The sequence below is a fragment of the Protopterus annectens genome, chromosome 7.part1 (assembly GCF_019279795.1).
Source record: "Protopterus annectens isolate FY-2018-M chromosome 7.part1, PAN1.0, whole genome shotgun sequence".
NCBI classification, from domain to species: Eukaryota; Metazoa; Chordata; order Ceratodontiformes; family Protopteridae; genus Protopterus; species Protopterus annectens.
This window is the reverse complement of record NC_056740.1, coordinates 444,891,118-444,916,296: the sequence shown is the minus strand read 5'-3', so window position 1 is coordinate 444,916,296 and position 25,179 is coordinate 444,891,118. Positions and strand designations below refer to the sequence as shown.

Below are 25,179 nucleotides of genomic sequence, written 5' to 3'. Positions count from 1 at the left end.
TCTCCCAAATCTCATATACTTAGTGTTTGATGTATTTATCAGCATATTATTCTCCTGTGCAAAAATGGTCAATTTAGTCAAGTTATTTTGCAGATATGCCTTATCTGTAACACATGTAATCAGTTTAGCCAATTTCAGGTCGTCTGCATATAGACTGTAGAACACTTCAGATGACAAAGTTAGGTCTGAAAGATACAATCTAAACAAGTAAGGGCCTAGGACAGAGCCCTGTGGGACACCCTGACTGTAACAAAGGATTTTGCCTGTCCAGTCACTGTATGATACTTGCCATGTCCTATTTATAGGCCATGCAGCTATCCATCTAATCAAGAGTGCATCAATACCTAGTTGTACTAATTTATTGATCAGTGTTATGTGTATGACCCTGTCAAATGCTGAAGTTAAATATATATAAATTATATCACAGCACAATTTTTCATTTAAGGCTGTTATTATATTGTTATAGAACATCATGTTACAGGTGGTAATAAATCTGTTTTCAACATATGCATGCTGATATATAGTTTCAAATCCCAACCTATCCAGTTCTGACAATAACTTATCCAATATTACCTTCTCCATTATTTTCCACAACATGAAAGTAGACTTAAGGGTCTATGTGACTCTGGGTTTGTCCTACTCCCCTTTCCCTTAAAAACAGGTTTAATAAGCACGTTTGCAATCTTGAGGAATCTCCCCATATTTATATGACCTAGTGAATAACAAATATAATAGTACTGTAAGTTCTTGCTGAAGTGTTCTCGGGTCATTGTTACTAATTTTGTCTCCTCCCTGTGCGTTGTTTGGATCCAGTTTGTGCACTTCTTTTTCAATATAATCTAAATAGATTCCAGTATCTGGGGTTACCTACATGTCACTAGGACAACTTACCACCCCTTTTGTGAAGCCAAACTGTTTTGCATAAGATTTTGTAAATATATCTATAATCTGTTTTGTCCTAGAATAACTTTTATAATTTACACTCAGTTTACCAAGTTGTGTGTCTTTACTCCTTCCATGTCTTATGTATCTATAAAAAGGTCTCCTATTATGCTCAATATCTTTATTTAAATTTTCTTTAAAATTTTCTTGATCTTGTCTCACACTATGCTTAATCTGTTTGTCCAGCTTGTTTGTTTTAGTTTTCAAAGTAGTTCGACCTGTCTTCCATTTCTGATCATTTTTGTCTCTCACCTTAATCAGACATCTTGTTCTTATGGAAATATATCTGCCTGATGTTGTATGCCTAGATCTTGATGTTAAACATTTTTTTTTAATTTTTGCACTCAATTTCTCTTTCAAACCTTTCCACTTTCCATCTGCAGTTTTTCCACTGAACACCTCACTCCAGTTAGTTTTTCATAGTGACTGTTTTGCTTCCATATAATCTGTAATTAACCATCTGTGCATTGGCTTAGATTTCAGTTTGGCAGAATTATCTAGCGGCAAATTAACCTTTATAACCCCATGATCACTGCACATCAATGGTGGTAAAACTTGACTTGAAGTTACAGTAAATCCTTTGGGAACACAAACGATGTCTAGTATGTTCAGTCCCCTGGTAGGTTTTTTACAATCTGAAGCAATTGTTGTTCCTGAACATATGCTGTGAATAATTTCCTTATTAACATTGTAGAATCAATATTATTCCAGTCTGTTTCTGGTAAATTTAAGTCCACTGCTAATATTGTTCTTCCCTCCTGTGTTTTATGCACGAAATGTACAAATTCTCTAGGTCAACTGCAATTGACTTTGGTGGTCTACACATTCCAACAATTGTTATATGTTCCAGGGTTATCTTTATTGTCACAGCTACACAGTCTATAGTGTTGGTGTTATCATTGAACATGTAATAATCACAGGTCTCAGAGCTATCTTTAATCCCTATCATAACACCTCCACCTGATTTTTTATTAGAATGTCTGTTACAGCAGAAACATTTATACCCTATCAGAACTGGTTTCCAGTCATTGTTCTTTAACCATGTTTCACAAACAATAACAACATCAATCTTGTGAGAACATAGCAAATTTTCCAATAAAAAAAAGCTTTATTATTAATGCACATACCATTAACAACCATCAGAGAGGAATTAAATGTTGCTATTTGTGGGCTGTTAAGTTTTCAATATGCAAAAATCCTGCCTAGTGTTTGTCAAATATTGCAAAATATCTGCTGTAAAAATTCTCTTCCCTAATCTAGACAAATGCACACCATCCTGTCTGAACACTTGTGCCCAAAACAAGGCTTGGATGCTCTACACATTTCCATTTTTTAAAACAGGACATTTTTTCCATGTAGGTATTTATCCCAAAAATCTCTTCATTCACAGTGACCTGACTATCCTTTCTATAGGTGATTTGTGAAAAATATGTCATAACACCAGTACAAGCTATACAATCCAGGAGGGCTGTCAGTTCCCGACTAACAGTCAGAGAATCTTTATTGGTGACATCATTTGTACCAACATGAATAAAAATAGATCCATACTTCCTTACATTAAGGTGTTCCAAGACTTGTCTCCCATCTTCTATTTTTGCTCCTGACAAGCATAATACTACTCAATGTTCATTATCATCTCTGCAAATATACGTATCACTTCCTCTAATAATTGAATCCCCAATTACAAGAATATCTTTGCTGGACAGCTCTGAAGAATATTCAGCTTCTAATACAGTAATATCTACTCTATCAATTGTTACATAGGATGGATCTTCATCAGTTTTAGTTTTATTTAGTTTAATTCCACTGTTTTTATTGTGTATTAAATTCACATCCAGCTGGTGTTGTAAATCCACAGCTTGAGTCGTAGTCAACATCTGTCTTTCTCATCTTTTTTCTTACAGTAATGTTCTTCAATCCTTCCACGTTCAATTTTGATTTCATCCTTTGCACCTGCCTGTTTTTTCTACCTTCTCCGTTGGAAAGATGATGCCTTTTTCTGTAGACTGAAGGTTTTCTGATAGAAAAATATCATCATTTCTTCTAACCTGTGTGTTAACATAACAAATCAATGTCCTTTTTAATATGTATTCTCTTTCCTTTACAGTCATTAAGCAATTTCTTTTTCTTTCCTTATTTGTTATGAACTTCTTTCTTTTTTTCTTTTTTTTGTTTCCTTCTAAACAAACTGGATCTTCAGATTGCTGAATACTTGCATCCAGAATTCCAGAATTGTTAGCAGCAGCATCTTGTATCATAGGGGTTGGATGATCTTTGCAAAAAATAGATGCATCATTTCCTAAATGTGTTCTGTTTGTTCAATGCCTAACATTATTTATTTCATCAGTCCAGTCATTAATATGTGAAACAACAATTCTCCAAGCCATGCCAATTGCATAAATGCAATCATCATCATCATTAAGTCTTGATTCACTTCTAACAATGGTAAGCAAATCATCCAGCTTTTGACATGTGGAACACAGATCACCAGTATTATTGGCTGTTAGCTTTAAATATGCATAGCGTTTATTACACTGTACAAGATATTTGTGCATTAGCAAATCATTAATTCATATTCATTTAAGGAATCCATATTCAGCTTCAAATGAATACAATATTACAAAAGAAAAGATCAAAGTCAGTAACCAGAGAATTCAACGAGAGCTTAAATCAACTTCTATGACAAAAAACTCACACCAGCAATATACAACTAAATAAAGTACAGTAAGTTGTTCTGACCATACAAGTTCTACAAGCCAGACAAACATTGTAATTCCTTTATGTCGCTCACTGTCACTCGCAGTAGCACTTCTTTTTAACAATAAAGATAAATAAATCACAAACCAAGATGGGATTGTTCAGATATGCTCAGGATTTTCCTCTCTGCCGTATGTATAAATTTATAGCTGTTTAGTCCCTTTCGGGTGGCTAGAGCTTGCCTGTCTAAAACTTCCCTTTTTAGCAACCAACAGTGAAATTAAAGGTAAAACAACAAAATATGAATCAAGTAAAATCTTATTAACAAGCAGTCCCTTCCTACCTACAAACAGTGAAAAACAGGGATAACAAATAAAATACAAATTCAAATAAAACTTATCTTACCAATCAACTGCACAGTAAGTCACAGACTAAGAAAGGATTGATTAGATATGGTGTGGGGGGGGCTGAGGGTAATAACAAGATATTATCTCTATGGAAACTATTACAGGATACCTTAAATCTTTCAAAATGTTCCCTCTACCAGCCCTGGGTTTATTGTAAAGGAACATGGAAAATACCTGGAATAGAGCAGATTATATGCAACAGTTCTTGGCATAGTCTATGTTACACTTTACAATTCCACATGCAAAATATATATTTTTTTAAAACAGCAAACACTGTATCTCCACTTGCAATTAATAACTTCAGGACCCTTACTAAGCTGTGTTGAGATAGAAGAAAATTTACTAAAGCTATAATATTGAAGTACCTCCCAAGCAATTAGCATATAATCTATGGCTGCAAACATGTTGTGTTGCTCAGCAGTGACTTGCACTCTCCTAACTGCCATTTCAGGAAATTAAATCTACGGAACATAACTTGCTTGGGCTAAAGGAAAGTCTCTCTGTTGATCAGTGGCAGTGAAAAACATTGAGCAGCCTGCCTGCCCCTGTGGGAGTGGTTACTAACTTGAAACTGTAGTTTTATTGGCCATTCTGGGTCAATTCCAAAACTCCTTCATCTTCCTCTCTTAAAACCTGGTTGCCTTGTGGTTTTGGCATCTTTTCAGGCTTGTTGGCTGTTGGTGAAGCACCCACCAAGAGGAGAAAACGCTGAGAGAAGAAAGGAGCCACTTTTGAGACTTTAAGTATTTTTCCTCTGTTTATTTGCTACGTTTTTCTGCATAGCCGCCTATTTTGAGCATTTTCTGGCTTGTTAAATTTGATTTCTGCATTAGTAACTGTATTTAGAGCACAACCTAGAGCTGTTTACTGAATTTCCTGTTTGCACTTATTTTTAAAATCGTTTTTTCTCAAAACTTGCATTTTATCTGTCTTTGGCCTAGCACTCTTGTGTGGGGTCATTTACTGCACTGTTATAACTTGTTGATACTTGTTAACCTCTGCTATCTCTGAAAACAAAAAACAAAAACAATCTTGCTTTTTTCCCACTTTTCTGAGATTTAAAAAAGTTCAGTTACAGGCTTGCTGTTCTTGAACTGTTTGTAAGTTTCTGTGAGGCCATTTTTTGCTTGGGCTAAAGGAAAGTCTCTCTGTTGATCAGTGGCAGTGAAAAACATTGAGCAGCCTGCCTGCCCCTGTGGGAGTGGTTACTGACTTGAAACTGTAGTTTTATTGGCCATTTTGGGTCAATTCCAAAACTCCTTCATCTTCCTCTCTTAAAACCCTCTTTTGTGTGGTTTTGCACGTTTTTGAGCATAAGCGCAACAGCGGGCAGCGCCGCCTAATTGGGTTTAAACTATTCCTGGCTCCACAAAGTCTGCTCTTCACTTTTTCCCTTAGAACTGCCCTATCTCTCAATTTAAACACCATATTCTCATTCTAAGGCCCTTCACTGGTCCAATTAAGTAATCCTACAAGTTAGCACTATTAAACCATAACCACTACTTACTCTTATACTCTCTACGATTACCCTGTCCTCTATTGGTCCATCTTAAATTCAGTTTCCCTATTACTCTAGCATGTCCAAAGGTCAGTCAATGGTTTCCTCTCCAGTCCAGCTGGTGAATCTGGGAATTTTGAGGCAATGTTACAACTGTCTCATGTACACAGACAACCCTCTCCTCCTCCAAACTGGTTCAAATATATGTGAGAGATGCAACTATTTAGCCAAACTGGAGGCTGAGCTCTCTCATCTCAAAACTGGTGAAACCAGTCAGGAGGAGAAGGTAACCTCACACAACACAATTCCAGTATCACACAGTCCCACCACATCAGCGAACCAAACACATAAATACACAAAAACATACTTGGAGGCTCTAAATAAAAATCTACCTAAGCAACAGAGACCTCCAAAGCAGACATCCAAGCAAACGCTACCTCAAAACAAAACAAACACAACACATAACCCACAAAGTCAGTGTGCCAAGCAGCCACAGCCCTTAAGGCTGAATAACACACCTGATACTCTTGTTATAGGTGACTCTATTGTCAGACACACTGACGTCCCGCTCACCAGGCTGAATAAAGAGAAGGTCACAGTGAGCTGCCTGTCGGGTGCTAGGATCCGACACATAATGCAAGCACTCAGGTCACTCCAAAGCAAATACAAATATGACTCAGTCATTGTACATGCTGGTGTGAATAACATGAGATGTACCTCCCTGGACTACATGAAAAGAGACATAGAGGAGCTCTCTGATCATGTAGCCCAGGCTGGTATGACCCTGACCTTGAGCAGCATCTTACCCTCACCTAGAATGATGCCACAGTACAAAGACAAAATGATTGAGTTTAACAACTGGCTAAAATTTTGGTGTCATTCAAAGGGGATCCAGTGTCTGTCAGCCTGGGATGACATGCTCGACAAGCCACGTTGCTTCGCTAGGGACGGCTTGTACCTGTCACCACTGGGCTTTCGGATATTGGCAAAGGCTCTTGCCACCCCCATAGTGCCTTTTTTAGGCAAGGCTCAAAAGTCAAACCCACCCCCATAGACAGCACAAGGAACAAGAAACTAAGGGTAATGCTGCTAAACACCAGAAGTCTTAACCTCAAGATGCACGCACTCGAAGCTCTCCTCAGTATGGAGAACATCGATATCTGTGCAGTGACAGAAACCTGGTTCAAGGCTCCAAAGAGCACCCCAGCACTACCAGGCTATACCTCATATCATGCTTTTCGGCCCCAAAACCCAGACCGAACCACAAAAGGAGGGGGAGTTTCCATATTTATCAAGGATATCCACACCTCCAGGTTAGTGGCATTGCACGAAGTATCGGAGACCATCCATGTGCAACTAACAGTGGGCAAGACTGCTTTTCAGTTTATAGCATCCTACAGACCACCCTCTCAAAGTCAGGAATCCCATTTGGCTTTCCTGAAAACATTGGAGAACATGAAGATCTCTCCGAACACCATTATATTGGGCGACTTCAACTACCCAAACATTGACTGGAAGCACTACTCAAGCCCCAGCACCTTTCCCCAAAGATTCCTGGAAATTATAAACTCAAATGCTATGGAACAACTAGTCACCACTCCCACAAGAGGGGACAACATACTAGACCTGATCATTACCAACATGGGGACTCTATGCTCCACACCAGAAGTATATCCCTCATTGGTAAGATCAGACCATAAATTAATTTCACTGGATGTCCACATCCCGACCCCACCCCCAGCCCAGAAAACCACAGTGAAAAACTTCTCAAAAGTGAACTTCTCACTTCTCAAAACCGAAGTGGAATCCTTCAAGGCCCCAGGGTCAGTGGAAACTACAGCCCCAACTGCAGAATCCTATATAAATGCATTCTACGGACATCTCCAGGAATGCATGGATCATGCTATCCCAAACAAAACCAAGACCCAATCATCCAAAGGCAGGCGTCCAGTCTGGTGGACCCCTGCCATAAATAAACTGTACAACAGAAGGAGGAAGCTACTACATGATAGAGCAAAATCCCTAATAGGGAAGGCATCTCTGATCAATACTAGCAAAAAATTACGATCCCTCATAAAATCCTCCAAGGCCAGCTTCGAGAGAAAAATTGCACAGGACACCAAAGACAATCATAAGGCTTTTTTCAGTTATGTTAGAAACCTGGGATGCAACTCCCAGACTTGTTCTGAGTTGATTCTAAACGACAAAAATACACTGAACCCACAGACATCGCCAATATCCTGGCAGACAGGTTCAGTGCAAACTTCTCCCCTCACCCACAAAGAGCAAGTATCTATCCCGGCAGAGGGCTGCCTCCCAAACATCTCAGATGCTCAGGTGAAGGCTGCCCTCTCCAAAGCAAAAACACTGCTTCCATGGGACCAGATGGCATCCCAGGTTGCGTCCTACATGAACTCCAAGAGGAACTAATCCCTCAAATAAAACAGCTATACAATCTCAGCCTCACTACAGGATATGTGCCCACAGAATGGTGTACAGCAACAGTGGTCCCACTCCACAAAGGTGGAGCCTCTACGGACCCTGGAAACTATCGCCCCATAAGCCTGACTAGCTTAGTCTGCAAGGCTATGGAGAGGATCATCATGGAGCTCATAAACAAAGACATTGGGGACCTACAGACACTAGATCCTACCCAGTTCGGTTTTGTCAAGGGCAGATCCTGCCTTTTGAACCTGGTTGACTTCTTTGAAACAGTCACCAAAGCCATAGATGAAGGGAAGGTAGTCCACACAGCCTATCTGGACCTTGCAAAGGCATTTGACACAATACCCCACTCGGGCATCATAGATAAGCTATCCAGCTTAAATATAAACCCCTATGTCACAAGATGGGTCACAAACTGGCTCAAAGACAGAACCCACAGAGTGAGAGTTGCTGGAGCCATGTCAGACTTGAAACCAGTCACAAGTGGCGTCCCACAGGGTTCTGTCCTGGGACCACTCTTGTTCGGTATATACTTTTCCGAGGTACAGGCAAACGTGGGAGGACTATGGCTCACCAAGTTCGCAGACGACTGCAAACTGGGGGCCATAATCAACTCTCCAGCTGACACAAACATCCTTCAAAAAGGTCTCACAGAGACAGATAACTGGTGCCAGGGCCATGGTTTAAAGCTAAATGCCAAAAAATGTATAGTCATACCCTTTGGCAAAAACAATGTGCCCACAAATTACCACATAGGCAGAAACCCATTAAGTACAGAGAAAGTTATTAGGGACCTGGGGACCCAAGTTGATAGCAATCTCTCCTTTGAAAACCACATTGCCAAAGTGGTTAGAAAGACCTTCTACATAGCCCACCTCATCACGAAGGGTTTCACATCTAGATCAAGAGAGGTAATTGTGCCCCTTTATTCATCCCTCATCAGGCCCATCATAGAATACAATGCCCCTTTTGGGATGTACCTTACCCGACACCTGCAGCAATTAGAAAGACCCCTAACGTATCTCACCAAGAGGATCAAGGGTCTCAAACAGATGCCATATGCTGCTCGGTTAAAAAAACTCCAGCTCTACTCAGTTGCATACCGCCTACTTCGAGGCGATCTATGCCTGACATACAAAGCTATGTCAAATCCAGAATTAATGGACATGCTCCACCTCAGTAAATCTAAATCCCTTAGAGCCACACGCTCGAGGGACTTGAACCTCAGCACAGAAATAAATAGAACTTGCTGGAGGGACAGGTTCATAACCCAGAGGCTCCCTTCGCTCTGGAATAGAATTCCAGTTCATGTGAGGCAGAGCACCTCACTGAATCTCTTCAAGAAGAATCTCGATAAGTGGATGGGGGATCGTAGGTTTGTCCCAGGGATTACTCCCGTGTCACTATTAGATAGAGGCACAGTAAACTAAACCTTAAAAAGGGCACAGTATACTCAAATCAAGGGGTGGCGTAAGCCATACAGAATCGGGCTAGGCTTATAATTGCCCCAGAGCAGATAGCCTAGTATGAACCTATGAACCTATAACTAAAAGGATATCAAAAATCTTATCAGATGTGACCACAAGCAGTTTGGTTTTGTTAAGGGTAGATCTTGCCAGATGAATCTAGTGATCTCAGATCTCGGTATATCAAATGAGGATCTGTGGTTAAGCTGGGTGCCATCAAGTCTCCCTTTGACGTACAGGCACTCCAGCAGTTACTTACACTTGTCAGTAGCTGATATACAAAAAATGGGCTCAGTGTTAAAAGGTGTAACATTGTCCCATTCCACAAGCAACCCCTACCTCCAGCTTATAGTATGGATAACACACCACTTCAAAATGAAAAGGTAGTGAGACACATGGGTACTTAGTTGGATATGTCACTTACTTTTGACCATCACTTTGCAACAACGATTAGGAAATGCTTTTACCTTGCTCAGCTCATAGCAAAAGGTATTTCTTTCTGATCAAAATAAGTCCTCATCTCCTTTTACTCTGCCCTGATTAAACCCATCATTGAGTACAACAGCCCCTTACTACGTATATCAAGCAATTGGACAGACTCTAGAGGTTTTTAAATAAAAAGATCAAGGATTTAAAATACAATAGCTACCGAAAGAGACTTAAAGCTATATCTTTATAATCAGTATCATATAGACTCCTTAGTGGTGATCTGTGTTTTGCTCATAGGCTCTTATAGTACAGTAGTCCAAGAACTCTTACTTCCCCCGAAATCAAACTATCTTACAAGCACTAGAGTCAGACATCCTAATCTACTCCAACAAATAAATAAATAAGATGTGTAGAGTCACCTGGATGACTGGATGGGCAATCATAAGTACATCCCTAGTCTGACCCCTCCAGCTCTTATGAAAAGTTTGTGCAGCTAATGAAACCTGGTTCTTATCTGTTCCTCTAGGGAACATACACATATGTGCAGCTGCTGATACCTGGTTCTTATCTGTTCCTCTAGGGAAGATACACATCTGTGCAGCTGCTGATACCTGGTTCGTATCTGTTCCTCTAGGGAACATACACATCTGTGCAGCTGTTGATACCTGAATACCTGGTTCTTATGTGTTCTTCTAGGGAACATTACGCATCTTTGCACCTGCTGATATCTGGTTCTTGTCTGTTCCTCTAGGGAACATATACATCTGTGCAGCTGCTGATACCTGGTTCTTATCTGTTCCTGTAGGGAACATGCACATCTGTTCAGCTGCTGATACCTGTTCTTATCTGTTCCTCTAGAGAACATATGCATCTCTGCAGCTGCTGATACCTGGTTCTTATCTGTTCCTCTAGGGAAAATACACATCTGTGCAGCTGCTGATACCTGGTTCGTATCTGTTCCTCTAGGGAACATACACATCTTTGCAGCTGCTGATACCTGTTTTTTATCTGTTCCTCTAGGGAACATACACATCTGTGCAGCTGCTGATACCTGGTTCATATCTGTTCCTCTAGGGAACATACACATCTTTGCAGCTGCTGATACCTGTTTTTTATCTGTTCCTCTAGGGAACATACACATCTGTGCAGCTGCTGATACCTGGTTCGTATCTGTTCCTCTAGGGAACATACACATCTTTGCAGCTGCTGATACCTGTTTTTTATCTGTTCCTCTAGGGAACATACACATCTTTGCAGCTGCTGATACCTGTCTTTTATCTGTTCCTCTAGGGAACATACACATCTGTGCAGCTGCTGATACCTGGTTCTTAACACTCTAGGGTTCTCCACCTATTACTCATTCAGGACACCTAATAGCGTATAGGGCATACCTATATTTATCAGAAATCTCTCCAATTACCCTTAATCTTTGCTTAGTAGAAGTCAAAATTGCTCTTAATAAAACAAAGTTTTTTTTTTATTGCTAATTACAAGTCTCCCCTATACATGGATGGGCTTTGATCAACTGTTGCCCTAGGCAAAAGGTCTCTGCAGTGTCCCCCAGCACCACCTGATGCCCCCATCCTGGCCTACCTACACCATGCAGATTACTGGAAATGCACCCCTGCTAGAGTGGGTCCCAAGGCGACTGCCTGGTGGCCTATGCCTAAGATTGGCTATGCTCGTATATCCCCAGGAGGCATTATTGAGTATCTAAACATATTTCCTCAGCTGGAAGTCAAGCAAAACACCTTTTTATTAGGAGACTTCTGATGCTGAAATATCACATGCACAACCAACGATTATTACACTCAGGCCATTATCAATATCATCAGCTCATTTCTCTGGATCAAGTAGTTTTACCCCCCTCGTAGAAGCCAACAGCTGCTAAACCCTTAACTAATTCCCTGCTCTCTGCTCAGCCCAGTATGTATTAGTCTATGTAGTTAGCAAACCATTTAACCGGTAGCTTCTTCCACAAGACAGGCCCCCACCATTCCTAGCAATCCATCTAGATTCAGGCACTTTAGCAACATTTTAACCACCTAGATTTTAACAACTTTTTCAAAAGTGAAAGTTGTCCAATCACATGAATTCTGGGACAGTGATATCCCATCTCTAACCAATGAACTTTATGGCTTATTAAAATATTGTATACAGGAAGCTGTCCCCTTCTGTTATGAACAAAACTATAAACACAACAAACACCCAAGTCTTTTGAGAGTCAACAAACTATATAATAAAAATGTAAACTCTTAGCCTTACATAAATATTGACCCTTCCTAGCTCATAAAACAAAACAACTAAATTAGTAAGAAAGTCAAGAAAACTATGAGGATCACCAAGGCTGCCCACAATCCAAGATAGACACTCTCGCTAAGGGAAAACATAAGGCCTTTTTAACTATATATGTAAAATTTCTGCAATAATGCCCTACCAAATTCTGAATCATAGCTGTCAACTGTCCAGATTTTCACAGAATGCCCAGACGTTTGCCTCATATTTTTAGTCTGTTCTTTATATAATTTATGGTTTTCTAGCAAATGACTGAGAACTGATGTCACTCAATGATGACATGCATTTGAGTTTCAGACTTCATATCCTTCTGAAAATACATGCTAACACAAAGCCTGTTATTCTAGCAACTTTCTAAGTATATAAGAGCAATACTTAAAATATGTATCTGTTTCTGTATCTTTGTCTCCCTATTATTTTAGGCTTGGTCCAGATTTCCTGCACTAAGAGGTCAAGAGGTATGCTCTGAACTCATTGTAAATGGTATTACCAATATTGACACACAATGCATGGTTTACAGCTTTGCTATTAAATCTGGCTCTAATTTCACATCACCTACTATTGCCTTGCCCCTCCCCATATCAGCTCTGACCAAAACTCTCATCATCAATATTAACCAAGTTTCAACTGCTCTTAACAAAACAAAAAAAGCACCTCTGTGAAGTGAGACAACATATCTGGCTGCTTATTAATAAGGCAAAGCAACATTTAGCCATACATCTCGTCTCCAGTGATAAGGGTAAAGCATCACCTAGCTGCAATGATAAGGGTGAAGCATTAGCTAACCAAATGTCTCCAATGAAAAGGGTAATGCATCACCTGGCCAAATGTCTCTGGTGATAAGGGTAAAGTATTATCTAACCATATGTCTCCAATGGTAAGGGTAAAGCATTATCTAGCCAAATATCTCCTAAACATTTTCAATCAATATCTCCCTGCAGGGTAAGTACCTGAAGACTTGCCATAGTCATTCCCACTCCATGGAATGAATTATTTTATAAGTAATCAATAAAGTGATACAAGATCTTCAGACTCTTGACATTTCACAGTTTAGCTTTGTCAAAAATCAATCATGTCTTTCCCTTGTTATTTTCTTTGAAAAGTCTCCAGTGCCAGAGATAAAAGACTCCCCATCCGCATTATTTGTCTGAACTTAGTCAAAGAGATCTATCCACCTGCACAGTCTGGCATCATAAATATGCTAATCCAGCTAATCAGGAACCCCTTAGTAATATGCTGGATTGTTGAATAGTTATGAAACAGGATGCACTCAATTAGAATACATGGTATCCTGTCCAGAAAGAAAAATGTAATTAGCAGCATCTCTCAAAGTTCAGTTCTAGGCCCTGCCTTCTTTTAAATCTTTTTGTATGGCAACTGCTAATAGCCACTGGCCAATGAAATTAACAGGTGAGTCCAAGCTAAGAATCAGCCTAACCCACCCTCAGATTGCTAATATTCAAACAAGGTCTTGCTCATACTGAAAATAGGTGCTTTTATTATGGTTTCATCATAAATGAAAATAAATGTAGTATAGTTACCTTTGGTATCACAAAAATATTCTGAGAAAGTTCTTCTGCATCTCTTATCTCATTTGTTGTGGGTTCTCATCCAGATCCCAATCTATCTTCCATTATTCAGCCCTTACTCACCCAATTATAGAATACGGTGTTCTCTTTTGCATGTATACAGTGAAACAACTCTCCCATATACAAACATTACAGTGTTTTACAACCAGAAGAATCTCAGGATTAAAGAATCAACCTTATTTACATAGACTAAAAACCCTGTCCTTACTTTCTGTGATCTATTGCTGTTTACTAATTTTTCTGCACCTTGCTTTCCAACATTTGTCAAAATCTGATCTGTATGACCTCCTTTTCCTTGAAAAGAAAACTTCTCATTTAATGTATGTTAAAAACATCTAGTTCTATGTCAGAATCTCAACCAATCCCAGTTCAGCAATAAACTGCAGTCATCTGTGAATTTCATTAAGCTTAATACTCTCTTATAGGGATAGAAACAACTAACTATTTGGGTGCAATACAGGGACTGAAGTGACAAGAGTTAAAACAGCTTAAAGGGAAACTCCACTCTAGAACTAAAAAAAACTTGTTTTTTTTCACTCTATCTTTGTTTCCTGGCCTATTTTAACACCTCAGAATCACTTTGAGTGCTTTATTTGTAATTTTAGCCTGTTTTCCACAACATGGCTACCAATGGGGCTTGATGTATCAATGTGATCTTGTTTTCCATCAGCCCTTTCTCTTTCCCATAATGCTTTGCATGACTCATGCCAGACATAAGGAAGTAGCTTTGAATTCCCATGCCATTGACATATAATGGGGTTTGGGAGGGTCACTGTTATTTTCTTTACCTTCTGTAAAAGGACTGCTGCTTTTCTGTCTCTAATCACCCTCATTTATGTTTGGCTCAGACCTTGTTTTACAGTATATTTAGAAGTTATCCAGCTACAGCCAGAATAGTAACTAAATTGCAGGCCTTTGTTCAGTGTTTTCGTTTTAGTTCTAGGATGGAGTTTTCCTTTAAGTGGTCTATTACCCAGTAATAACCTATGAACCTATAAAGATCAGTATCCCCGTTGGCCCCTACAAACATGATGATGTGATGTTGTGTTCAGCAGAACATGGCAATAATTAGTGAACATTTATATATGGATCCCCTCTTTCTGATTAATATAACTGTTTGTCAAGAAAGTAATAAACAAAATCAATAAACAGGTGCATCAAATATCTATCAGGCTGTCTTAGGGAGAACACAACAAATACGAGTTTGAAAGTTTCATTCCTTCACCACTGCTAAGCAAGCTGAATCAGAACATATAAATATATATATATATATATATATATATATATATACACACACATATATATATATATATATATATATATATATATATATATATAGTAGTGCATGTGGAGGAATGAATGGGTGCATAGTATTTGCCCTCACCCCCTCCGACCTCACTCACATTTTTAACATTTGACTATCCATAAAATCAATATTAAGCACCACCTAGATCACTCATCGACCAAACAGATATACGTATATATCTATCTATATATTTATATATACATATATATTATATGTATATCTATATGTATATGTATATGTATAGATAAAACACATACATACATATATAGACATACACATGCGGTTAAGCATGCAGAGTTTGCTTTAGATCTTTTCAGATCAATGACCCTTTGTTGTACATGTACGAGTCATTTAATGTGCATTAGATAAACTTCTATGCATCCTGTAGTACTACAGATGAGCATCTATTGGATGAATTACAAATCACAGTGTACCAGACACACTATCATGCACCACACCACACGCACACAAACACACCAACAAACTCTGATCCAACCGAGCTTCTACCAATGGAAGTTATAGCACTGAATGCTTTTATTACAATGATATGCAAATGACACCCAATTAGCAGTCATGGGAACAAAGGGTGAAAGAATTGCTCACTGTCATAACTGTGGTTTTATCTAAAAACTGAGTGCCGCCATTTAATTGTGTCATATTATCACACCTGTCTCCAGCAATGGATCTGAAGTACTATAAGCATACAAAGAACAATGAGTGCTACAACAGGAATGTACAGTGTGTCCCTGACACCTTTAAGGGGGTGACTGTTTTGGTATATTGTGAAGAATGAAAGCCATTATTGATTGTGCGTGAAATATTTGTATGTACGCATGCATGTAGCACAGGAAAAGTCAGATAACACAAACAGATGGCAGACTGTCAGTGGAGGTATAATGACTTGTCCATGGCAGTGGACAGGACAAGCAATGCCTCTAGCAAACTATATTGTGGCATTTCAATAAGATATCCATGACGTTTGTATAGCATGGTATGATTTACTTTACTATAAGATGCAAGGAAGAAGCTGAAATAAAACTGGAACAGTTTCTGATGAACATTACAGTCCAGACAGGACCAGCATGGTGATTTTAACATTCAACTTAAAGAACTACTGATAAGTCACCATTACGGTGGTGTGCAGACATGAGCCTGTAGCCTATAGCCATTTCACAAAGTTTTTTACTTCATAAGTGGAGTATTGCAGTACATCTGCCAAACACATAGGCCTATAACATGCTTGTAACTGTGTGGACAGTTACATACCATGCAGTGGACTCCATCAACAGGCTTTTGCTGCACATTTGCTAGGCAACTCTTACCAGGAAGCAGTCATATATGTGTGTTGCACGCAACATTGTATGAGCTATCACTTTGGGAAAAAGTGCTAGTTTCAGATTTACCTTCAGGGGATTTGGTGTCCTTTCCACACACAAAGTCTCCACATGGTTCTGCCATATATTTAAGAGTAATGAGTACTCTTTGTATATGATCCAGATCCACTGTAGAAATCAGTAAGGTCTGAGTGTGCACAATTCACATTAGGGTGGTAATGTTCGGGACACTTCCTAAACATAGTTGCAAAAACTCCATTTATGGGAGCAGCACATGATTTGCGCGCATGTGTGTATGTGTGTGTGTGTGTGTGTGTGTGTGTGTGTGTGTGTGTGTATGAGAGAGACATAACTTGCATTCAGAAAAGTGTCTCTTATGCTTTTGATTTAGTATTTTGAAGTATGAGAAGCAGTGCCACCCGCTCTGCTAGCTCAGTTTAATAAAAACATTGTCCCATACTCCACCATTCTCCAGACAAAAGCAAACCAAATTTACAAACAAAACTGCACAGTTTTAATGATTTTTTGAGATCATTCCCAATTTCATAGGCTGCAACTTACACTGTAATACCCTTTTAACATCAGTATGGCACTGAGAAATGCACCTATGCCCCTTGCTGAATAGATACAAGGCACTGCACCAAGCACCAAATTAGGTACCCAACTTTGTGTCATGATAGCAGAATTAAGCCCACCTTTTGATCTTAAGATTTACAAAACCAGCAACAAATGAGAAATGTACCTGTATATATAAAAATGTATGTATGTGTGCATATGTATATATAAATAAATATATATGTGTATATATATATATATATATATATATATATATATATATATATATATATATATATATGTATACAGCGATTACAAATGCCAGGTTTCCAGGCTAACAAGCATAATGCTAATAGAAACTCATGCAAATTTATTATCATGATAAACCATAAACTTTTAGAAGTAACATGCAGATTGAAAGGCACATGCTCTAAAATTTAACAGTAATACCGTCTCGAGTGGTAAGGTCTGGATGTCTTGTTCAATCTATAAAGCAGCAATCATATAAAATAACTTTTAGTGAATTAATTCAACTACATAGCTGATAATATGTATTTAACAACCTTAATTTTTTTAATATGTAGTACTTTTTCTATTAAGCAGCCTTCTCACAAGCAATTCATTATCAATTTTAGACACTTACCGATATCCTCAGAACTTGTTGCTATAAATATGTACTCAAATCTTGTACCGTGGAAGACTTTATACATATTGAATTATACTTTGTCAATAACTTCTCCTATTCAGTTTTTTTGCTTTACATCTGATGTTTGCTAACCTTCTTTTGTACTAATCTGTAGATGAATTATGTAGTATGCCTGGATGTATTCTCTGTGTCTAATGACGATTTATGGTCAGTACTATGTAATAATGTTTACAGCTTTTTGTAACCTGTTTTTATATCCAATATTAGTTTCAATGTCAATGCTACGTAACAAACTAAAAGTGGTATATGATATAAAACTAAACTGCAACCAAAAAAATATATATCGTGCTTGTGGTCACTGACTTCATGGACACACTGTGACCAAACAAATGAGTTTATTATATAACACACAAATTCAAGAAACAAGAATTAAGCACTTTCATCCTATCATAACCAGGACTTCATCAGTATTAATTTTGTGATGATAGGAAGGGAATACCTTATATAATAATGACCTATCCTTAATTGATTGTGGTCACAGTATAAATTAAAGAAACACCACACAAACCACTTAAAAAATCTAACTATAAAAGCTGCATAGATCTCTTGTTTAAAAATGGTTGAAAGGAGATATTATCATTAATTCCTGGGAAAGTCTGTGTGTTCAATTTAACTTGCCAAATGGCTTCCTTTTCTTCTAACTTATTTTTTAGGTCATCTGCTCTTGGATCTCCTAAAATCTGTTCTAAAATAGCAAAATAAGAATTACTAAAGCTTGGGCAGTTTAAAGAATGCCTATATAAAGCATTTTTATCATTGTGCCTATTAATATGGTACAGGTGCTCATAAATCCTTTTCCTAAGGCACCTTTCAGTTATGTGTACATAAAACCTAAGACAACTGCCACAAACTGCAAGATAAACCACATTCTTTGTATGACAATTCCCCCTAGCAAACCAGACTATGGATTTAGATTGGTTTTGCAGTTTTAGTTTATTTGTCTCTACAATAAAAGAGCATTGGGAGCATGCTCCACATTTAGAAGTTCCCTTGTTGTTTAAATTGAATGTCTTATGATTTCTAATGCTTTCAAATTCTGCTTCAAGATTAGGACCTGTCTTAAACACAAATGTCGGCTCATTGCCATCTATCTCCTGAAACTATGGGTTACCCCTAATAATATTCCAGTTCTTACCAACCATGTCGTTGATTGTCCTTGAACATGGACCATACTGGACTAGTGCTCTCTCAAGTGTATCACAATTCTCTTCCTTCCTAGAGTCACAATTATTTTCACCCAACAAGGGTTTATATTTCAACCCCCATTGTGACTTAACATAACTACAAATGTCATGAACCAGGGATGGGAGATAACGCCGATTTAAAAACATATCCCTGATAAAAGATATTTCTGTACAAACTCTTCAAAATGAGAAGTCATCCTAGCTGCCCTTATACACTGACCCTTTAATATACTCTGCTTTTGACTATAGGAGTGACAACTAGAAACATCTAAGTCTTCTTTTGACTATAGGGGTGACAACTAGAGAGATCTAAATAACAAGTGCTAAAGGTTGGCTTTCTGAAAATGTTTAATGTCATGTTCAATAAAAGTGTCAAGATAATTAATCCCTTTCTTATTAAAACTGTGTGTGAAATTAAAAAAAACTTGACTTATATAATTTATAAAACCTGTCATCATGCCCTCAGAACCATTCCATAAAATAAAAACATCATCCAAAAATGTCACATATAATTTAATATACTGGAAATAAATTCCTTCAAGAATCTATTTTGATTCCCAATCTGCTAACACTAAATTGAATTTCCAACCATCACATGAAAGCTGGAGCCTGACTGAACAAAAGTGGCATGCCCAGGTTATAGAGTTGCTAAAAAATGAAAAGTTTATTTTTTTGTAAAATTTTAGAAAAAAATATAATTCTTGGTTTATACTTATTATAATTTATTATCGTAGTTCTTGTAAATGAGTCCCTATAAGTTATACAGTGCTCACAGTGTTAGTGACAAACTGCACTCCTACCTAGACAGTTCCTACCAGCAAAAGTACCAAAGACAAACATTCATACATATCCATGTACACAAAATCAAATACAGAGGTAGACATATACACTCTCTCTATATATACATGTATACAGACTAAGACACACACACACACACACACACACACACACACACACACACACACACACACACACACACGCACAGCTTCAGGAAAATGCACACTCATTTACATGCATGCAGACAAACACAGACACACACATGCACAGCTTCAGGAAAAAGCACACTCATTTACATGCATGCAGACACACACACACACACACACACACACACACACACACACACACACACACACACACACACACACACACACACACATGAATACACACACACACAAATGCACTGATGCAGAAACAGAGACTCACACATAGAAATATATTCAAAAACATACACACACATACATACATACACATATGTAGGCATAGACACATAGGCTCACACACATTTACAGAAAGTCACACATGTTCACATGCTTGTTCACGCATACAGAGACAAGGACATGCACACATATATGCAGAAACAAACATACAAGCACACACAAACAAAGGCACATTACAGCCGTCTACATATCCTGATGTCCAAATGTGATCAAATGAATTAATAAATAAAAGCAGATACTCTTATTGTATTTTGGCTGGTTGCTTTCTCTTTCACTCTTTTACAGACACACACAGAAACACAGACACAGTCACAAACACACACACACACACACACACACACACACACACACACACACACACACACACACACACACACTAGAAAAAAGAACAGGAAGTGAAATCACTATGCAAATTAATAGTGAAACCTGAAATGCAAGGTGACATCCGCAGTTCCATAAAAAGCATGAAAGAGTGTAAGACTCAAGAAGACACTGTTGTATCCTACGACACTGCACTGTCAACAACAAAGGGAGGAATAGCATGGGAAATGTAGACTTAAAAGGCAGAGAACAGGTGCAAGAGGTAACATCTCTTGGAGGAAAAGTTGCAGCAGCGCAACACAATGTAAAAACTGGTAGGAAAGAAATCGTTTGAAAAAGTACTTCTCTTCACAATGTTTCTAGATTAGGCAAACAGCAAGAATGTCTGGAGCAAATTCAGTGAAGTATGACTGTGTGTAGGACAACTGTACAAAATAATTTATAATAATAATAATAATAATAATAATAATAATAATAATAGTAGTAGTATAGTAGAAACGTCATGCATGAGAAGGCACTTGACATCCTCATTTTCACAGCATGTTAACTAAACCAACATTGCAAATACAAGCCATTTAAGTGCATAATGTAAGCTCAAGTCACAAAGAAGAATGACAGTACCATTTACAGGTCATTTATACACCAGCTGCATTTACAGGTCATTTATACACCAGCTGTTAATTTATATATAGTTTTGGAGTATTTTATGAGTGTCGTTTAGTCTACTATCACTGTTGTTTACAATATTATCAAATAAAAAAGATATTTGAAAAAAAAGAATGCCAATGGTATTAAGTGTAGCACATTTAGGTGAATACACTAGATTTTGTAAACATTTATGAAAAACATACAAACTTTCATAGTTTGTGTTAATATTTATATATACAAGCAGTTACAACTTACATCAAAACCAACAAAATAAAAAGAACACATAAGACAGCAGTCCAGACCAGCCCTCTATTCACAGCAGAGCTCTACAATCATAAAGCACTAGTGAAATAATTCAGAATTCAGAGATCACATCAGTAAGTCCTTTAATATGAAGAAGAGATTCATCAATCTGGTGTGACTAATTTGTCTGAAATGTGGCAGTGTTATGGAACTGGGTTTGCTCAGCTATCCTGGGATATGTCTAAAACTGCTCACTTGTGATCAGCATACCACTTGGTTAGCAAAGCAGAAAAACAAAGTAAAAAATCTTGCATCGTACCTGCAGACCAATAGTTACTGAAGTCAGGGAGCTGTTGAGCTGGCTGTAACTATCGAGGGCGGATGACTGAGCGCCTGCTTCATTCTGCAAGATTTCCTGCTGAGCCCTTGAAACCTGAAATAATTTCAGAGAACAAAATAACACCTTCTTATGACATGATACAGTACACTGTAATATGTGATACAATACAACACAATACAGTCGGTGACCACATGCATAGGATTGGGTACCCAATAACACGTGAATTGCTGCCATAATTTCACACTCCCCATTCTCTGACATACCTGTTCATTTTGTAAGGCGTCTGTATTGCCTTCTTTCCTGTTCTCTTCTGGAGTCTGTTGTAGATCCCTACAACCCTTTCAGTGAACTAGGACTGTCTTGTAGTTCCTCTAACATTTGTCTTGCCAACAACTGGTAGGCATCTGTTATGTTAACTGCACTGTTCATCTATTCAAACTATCCAAGCTATTATGTGATCGTATTCCTTTGTTTTATAATCATGTCGTAGATCTCCACTAACCCTTAATTAGACCATAATTTAGACCAGGGTTGGGAGGGTGGCCTTAATTAGACCATAATTTAGACCAGGGTTAGGAGGGTGGCCTAATGGTTAAGGTGTTTGCCTTGCAAACACAAGGTACAGGGTTTGAATCTCACAGGGGATAATTGGCTAGGCTTAAAATAGCTTGCAAGGGCAGTTAGCCTAGTACTAATCTATGAACCTATAAAGTACAGCTATAGGAATATTAGCCTTTATTTTATAAATGTCTTTGACCCTGCATTCCACTGTTAACGTTAGTGTATCAACATTTGTTCTACTAATTGATTAAGCATCCTATTGTGGTGGATGCAAGTGTTTTGGGCTGACCAGTGTTCTTGGCTGGTCTTTATGTATTCTGTAGCTTGTTAAATAATTCAGTTTGCTAAATGAATACTGCCATTTATTTTTGCTAAGTAATACAGTTTGTTAAATGAACACTGCCGTGTATTTTCGCTGTGTAATGCAGTTTATTAAATTAACACTGCCATGTGTTTTTGCTAAGTAATACAGTTTGTTAAATGAAGACTGACATCTGTTTTTGCTGAGTAATGTAGTTTGTTAAATGAACACTGCCATGTGTTTTTGCTGAGTATTGCAGTTTATTAAATGAATATGGCCGTGTGTTTTTGCTGAGTAATGCAGTCTCTTAAATGAATACCATTGTGTGTTTTTACTGAGTAATGCAGTTTGTTAAATGAACACTGCCACGTGTTTTTGCTGAGTAATGCAGTTTATTAAATGAACACTGCTGTGTATTTTTGCAGAGTAATGCAGTTTCTTAAATGAACACTGCTGTGTGTTTTTGCTGAGTAATGCAGTTTGTTAAATGTACACTGGTGTGTATTTTTGCCAAGTAATGCAGCTTGTTAAATGAACACTGCCGTGTGTTTTTGCTGAGTAATGCAGTGTGTTAAATAAATACCGCGGTGTGTTTTTGCTGAGTAATGCAGTTTTTTAAATGAAAACTGCTGTGTGTTTTTCTGAGTAATACAGCTTGTTCAATGAACATCGGTGTGTGTTTTTGCTGAGTAATCCAGTTTGTTAAATGTACACTGGTGTGTATTTTTACCGAGTAATGCAGTTTGTTAAATGAACACTGCTGTGTGTTTTTGCTGAGTAATGCAGCTTGTTAAATGAAAACTGCTGTGTGTTTTTCTGAGTAATGCAGTTTGTTAAATGAACACTGCTATTTGTTTTTGCTGACTAATACAGCTTGTTAAATGAAAATGCAACACAGATGAGGCACCAAATATAAGGCACCAAAATGAAATGCTTCACCACAAAACGAAACAACAGGAATCAAGCAGTAAAAGGATTTATTCTCTCTAGCGCCTCGGCCACCAACAGCCTTCAAGGAGTAAAAAACAATACACTCCACACAATATATATACACATCATAAAGTAACAGTTAAACAATTAAACAATTAATATAATTAAAACTTAAAAACACAGCATCACTATTAAAGAATACTTTTCCAACAGAATTCTACATTCAACCCCTTGGGTACCAAAGTATTATACTTTAATATAAAAATAGCTTCTTTTTTTAAAAGTATGCATCTAGCTTTGTCTCTATCGAAATCAGATACCATAATATGTTGTAAAACAGTCGCTTTTAAACCCACAGGGTTACTACTATGATATTCTTTGAAGTGTTGGGCTACAGGGCTATCCACCCTGTTATTCTGAATGTCCCTTAGATGTTCTAGTAACCTCACTTTAAACATTCTTTTTGTTTGTCCGATGTCAAATTTTTCACAGCTACACTTAATTGTATAAATCACCCCATTTGTTCTGCAATTATAAACACCATTAGGTGAAAAAGAAGTATTATTAATTCCTTTTACTGCTTGATTCCTGTTGTTTCGTTTTGTGGTGAAGCTTATTAAATGAACACTGCTGTGTGTTTTTGCTGAGTAATGCAGTGTGTTAAATGAACACCACTGTGTGTTTTTGCTGAGTAATGCAGTTTGTTAAATGAACACCGCGGTGTGTTTTTGCTGAGTAATGCAGTGTGTTAAATGAACACCGCTGTGTGTTTTTGCTGGGTAATGCACTTTGTTAAATGAACACCACGCAGTGTGTTTTTGCTGAGTAATGCACTTTGTTAAATGAACACCGCGGTGTGTTTTTGCTGGGTAATGCACTTTGTTAAATGAACACCATGCGGTGTGTTTTTGCTGAGTAATGCACTTTGTTAAATGAACACTGCGGTGTGTTTTTGCTGGGTAATGCACTTTGTTAAATGAACACCGCGGTGTGTTTTTGCTGGGTAATGCACTTTGTTAAATGAGCACCGCTGTGTATTTTTTGCTAACGCTCTGCTGCTTACAGTGTTCAGCAGTAAGACTACAGGGATGACAAAGATAAATGCCAAGAGGATGGATAGCTCTACTGAAAAGTTTAACTTCTTGGCTAGATGGCACAGAAGTCAGCTTTCAAGCTTTTTTTCTTTACTATAAATCAGGCAAGTTTGCCCAGACCTGCCCATTGAACAGCAGCAGTTAGCAGTGCCCTGTACAGTTCAAATATGCAGAGAGTAAAATTTTCTTATAAAGTTAGGATTAGGTCAAAACCTGTTAAACAATGTGGTATTGTGTGGAATTAAACGTAGAGCAGCTAGCTTGCACATGCAATAGAACTACCACAACCTAGCAGTATATACCATCTTGCTCTTAACATCAGAAACTACCCTGGGAGACCACTCTTAAAACTCATTCCTTATTCCTAAACCACCCATCCTACTACAGGACCGGACAACAAGGACATGCAATTTCCTAATGTCTCTGTGGCCAGCCTGGTAGATTTGAGCATCCTAAGACAATGTAGCAATTGTCTCATGTTCTATGACAATCAGTTAATAATTAAAGAACATAACACAGTATGTGAGAGATGTACATATACAACTTTCTTGGAGGAAAAAAATCCCACCTATAAATGACTTTGTGTTATGCTGAATTACCTAGAAGAACCCTTCCCAAATCTTAAAGTCCTCCAAAGCCACCTAATGTCAGCACTGCTTCTCAGCAGTCCC

General features: G+C 38.0%; 1 protein-coding gene across 1 annotated transcript in view; it reads right to left on the bottom strand.

The window, feature by feature from the left end:
- Positions 1–25,179, bottom strand: part of LOC122807818 (myocardial zonula adherens protein-like) — a 1,184,151-nt gene that overhangs the window by 490,371 nt on the left and 668,601 nt on the right. The window contains exon 6 of the mRNA XM_044078905.1: positions 21,602–21,715. Coding sequence (XP_043934840.1) covers positions 21,602–21,715 — 114 coding nt within the window. The remainder of the gene's footprint in view (positions 1–21,601; positions 21,716–25,179) is intronic.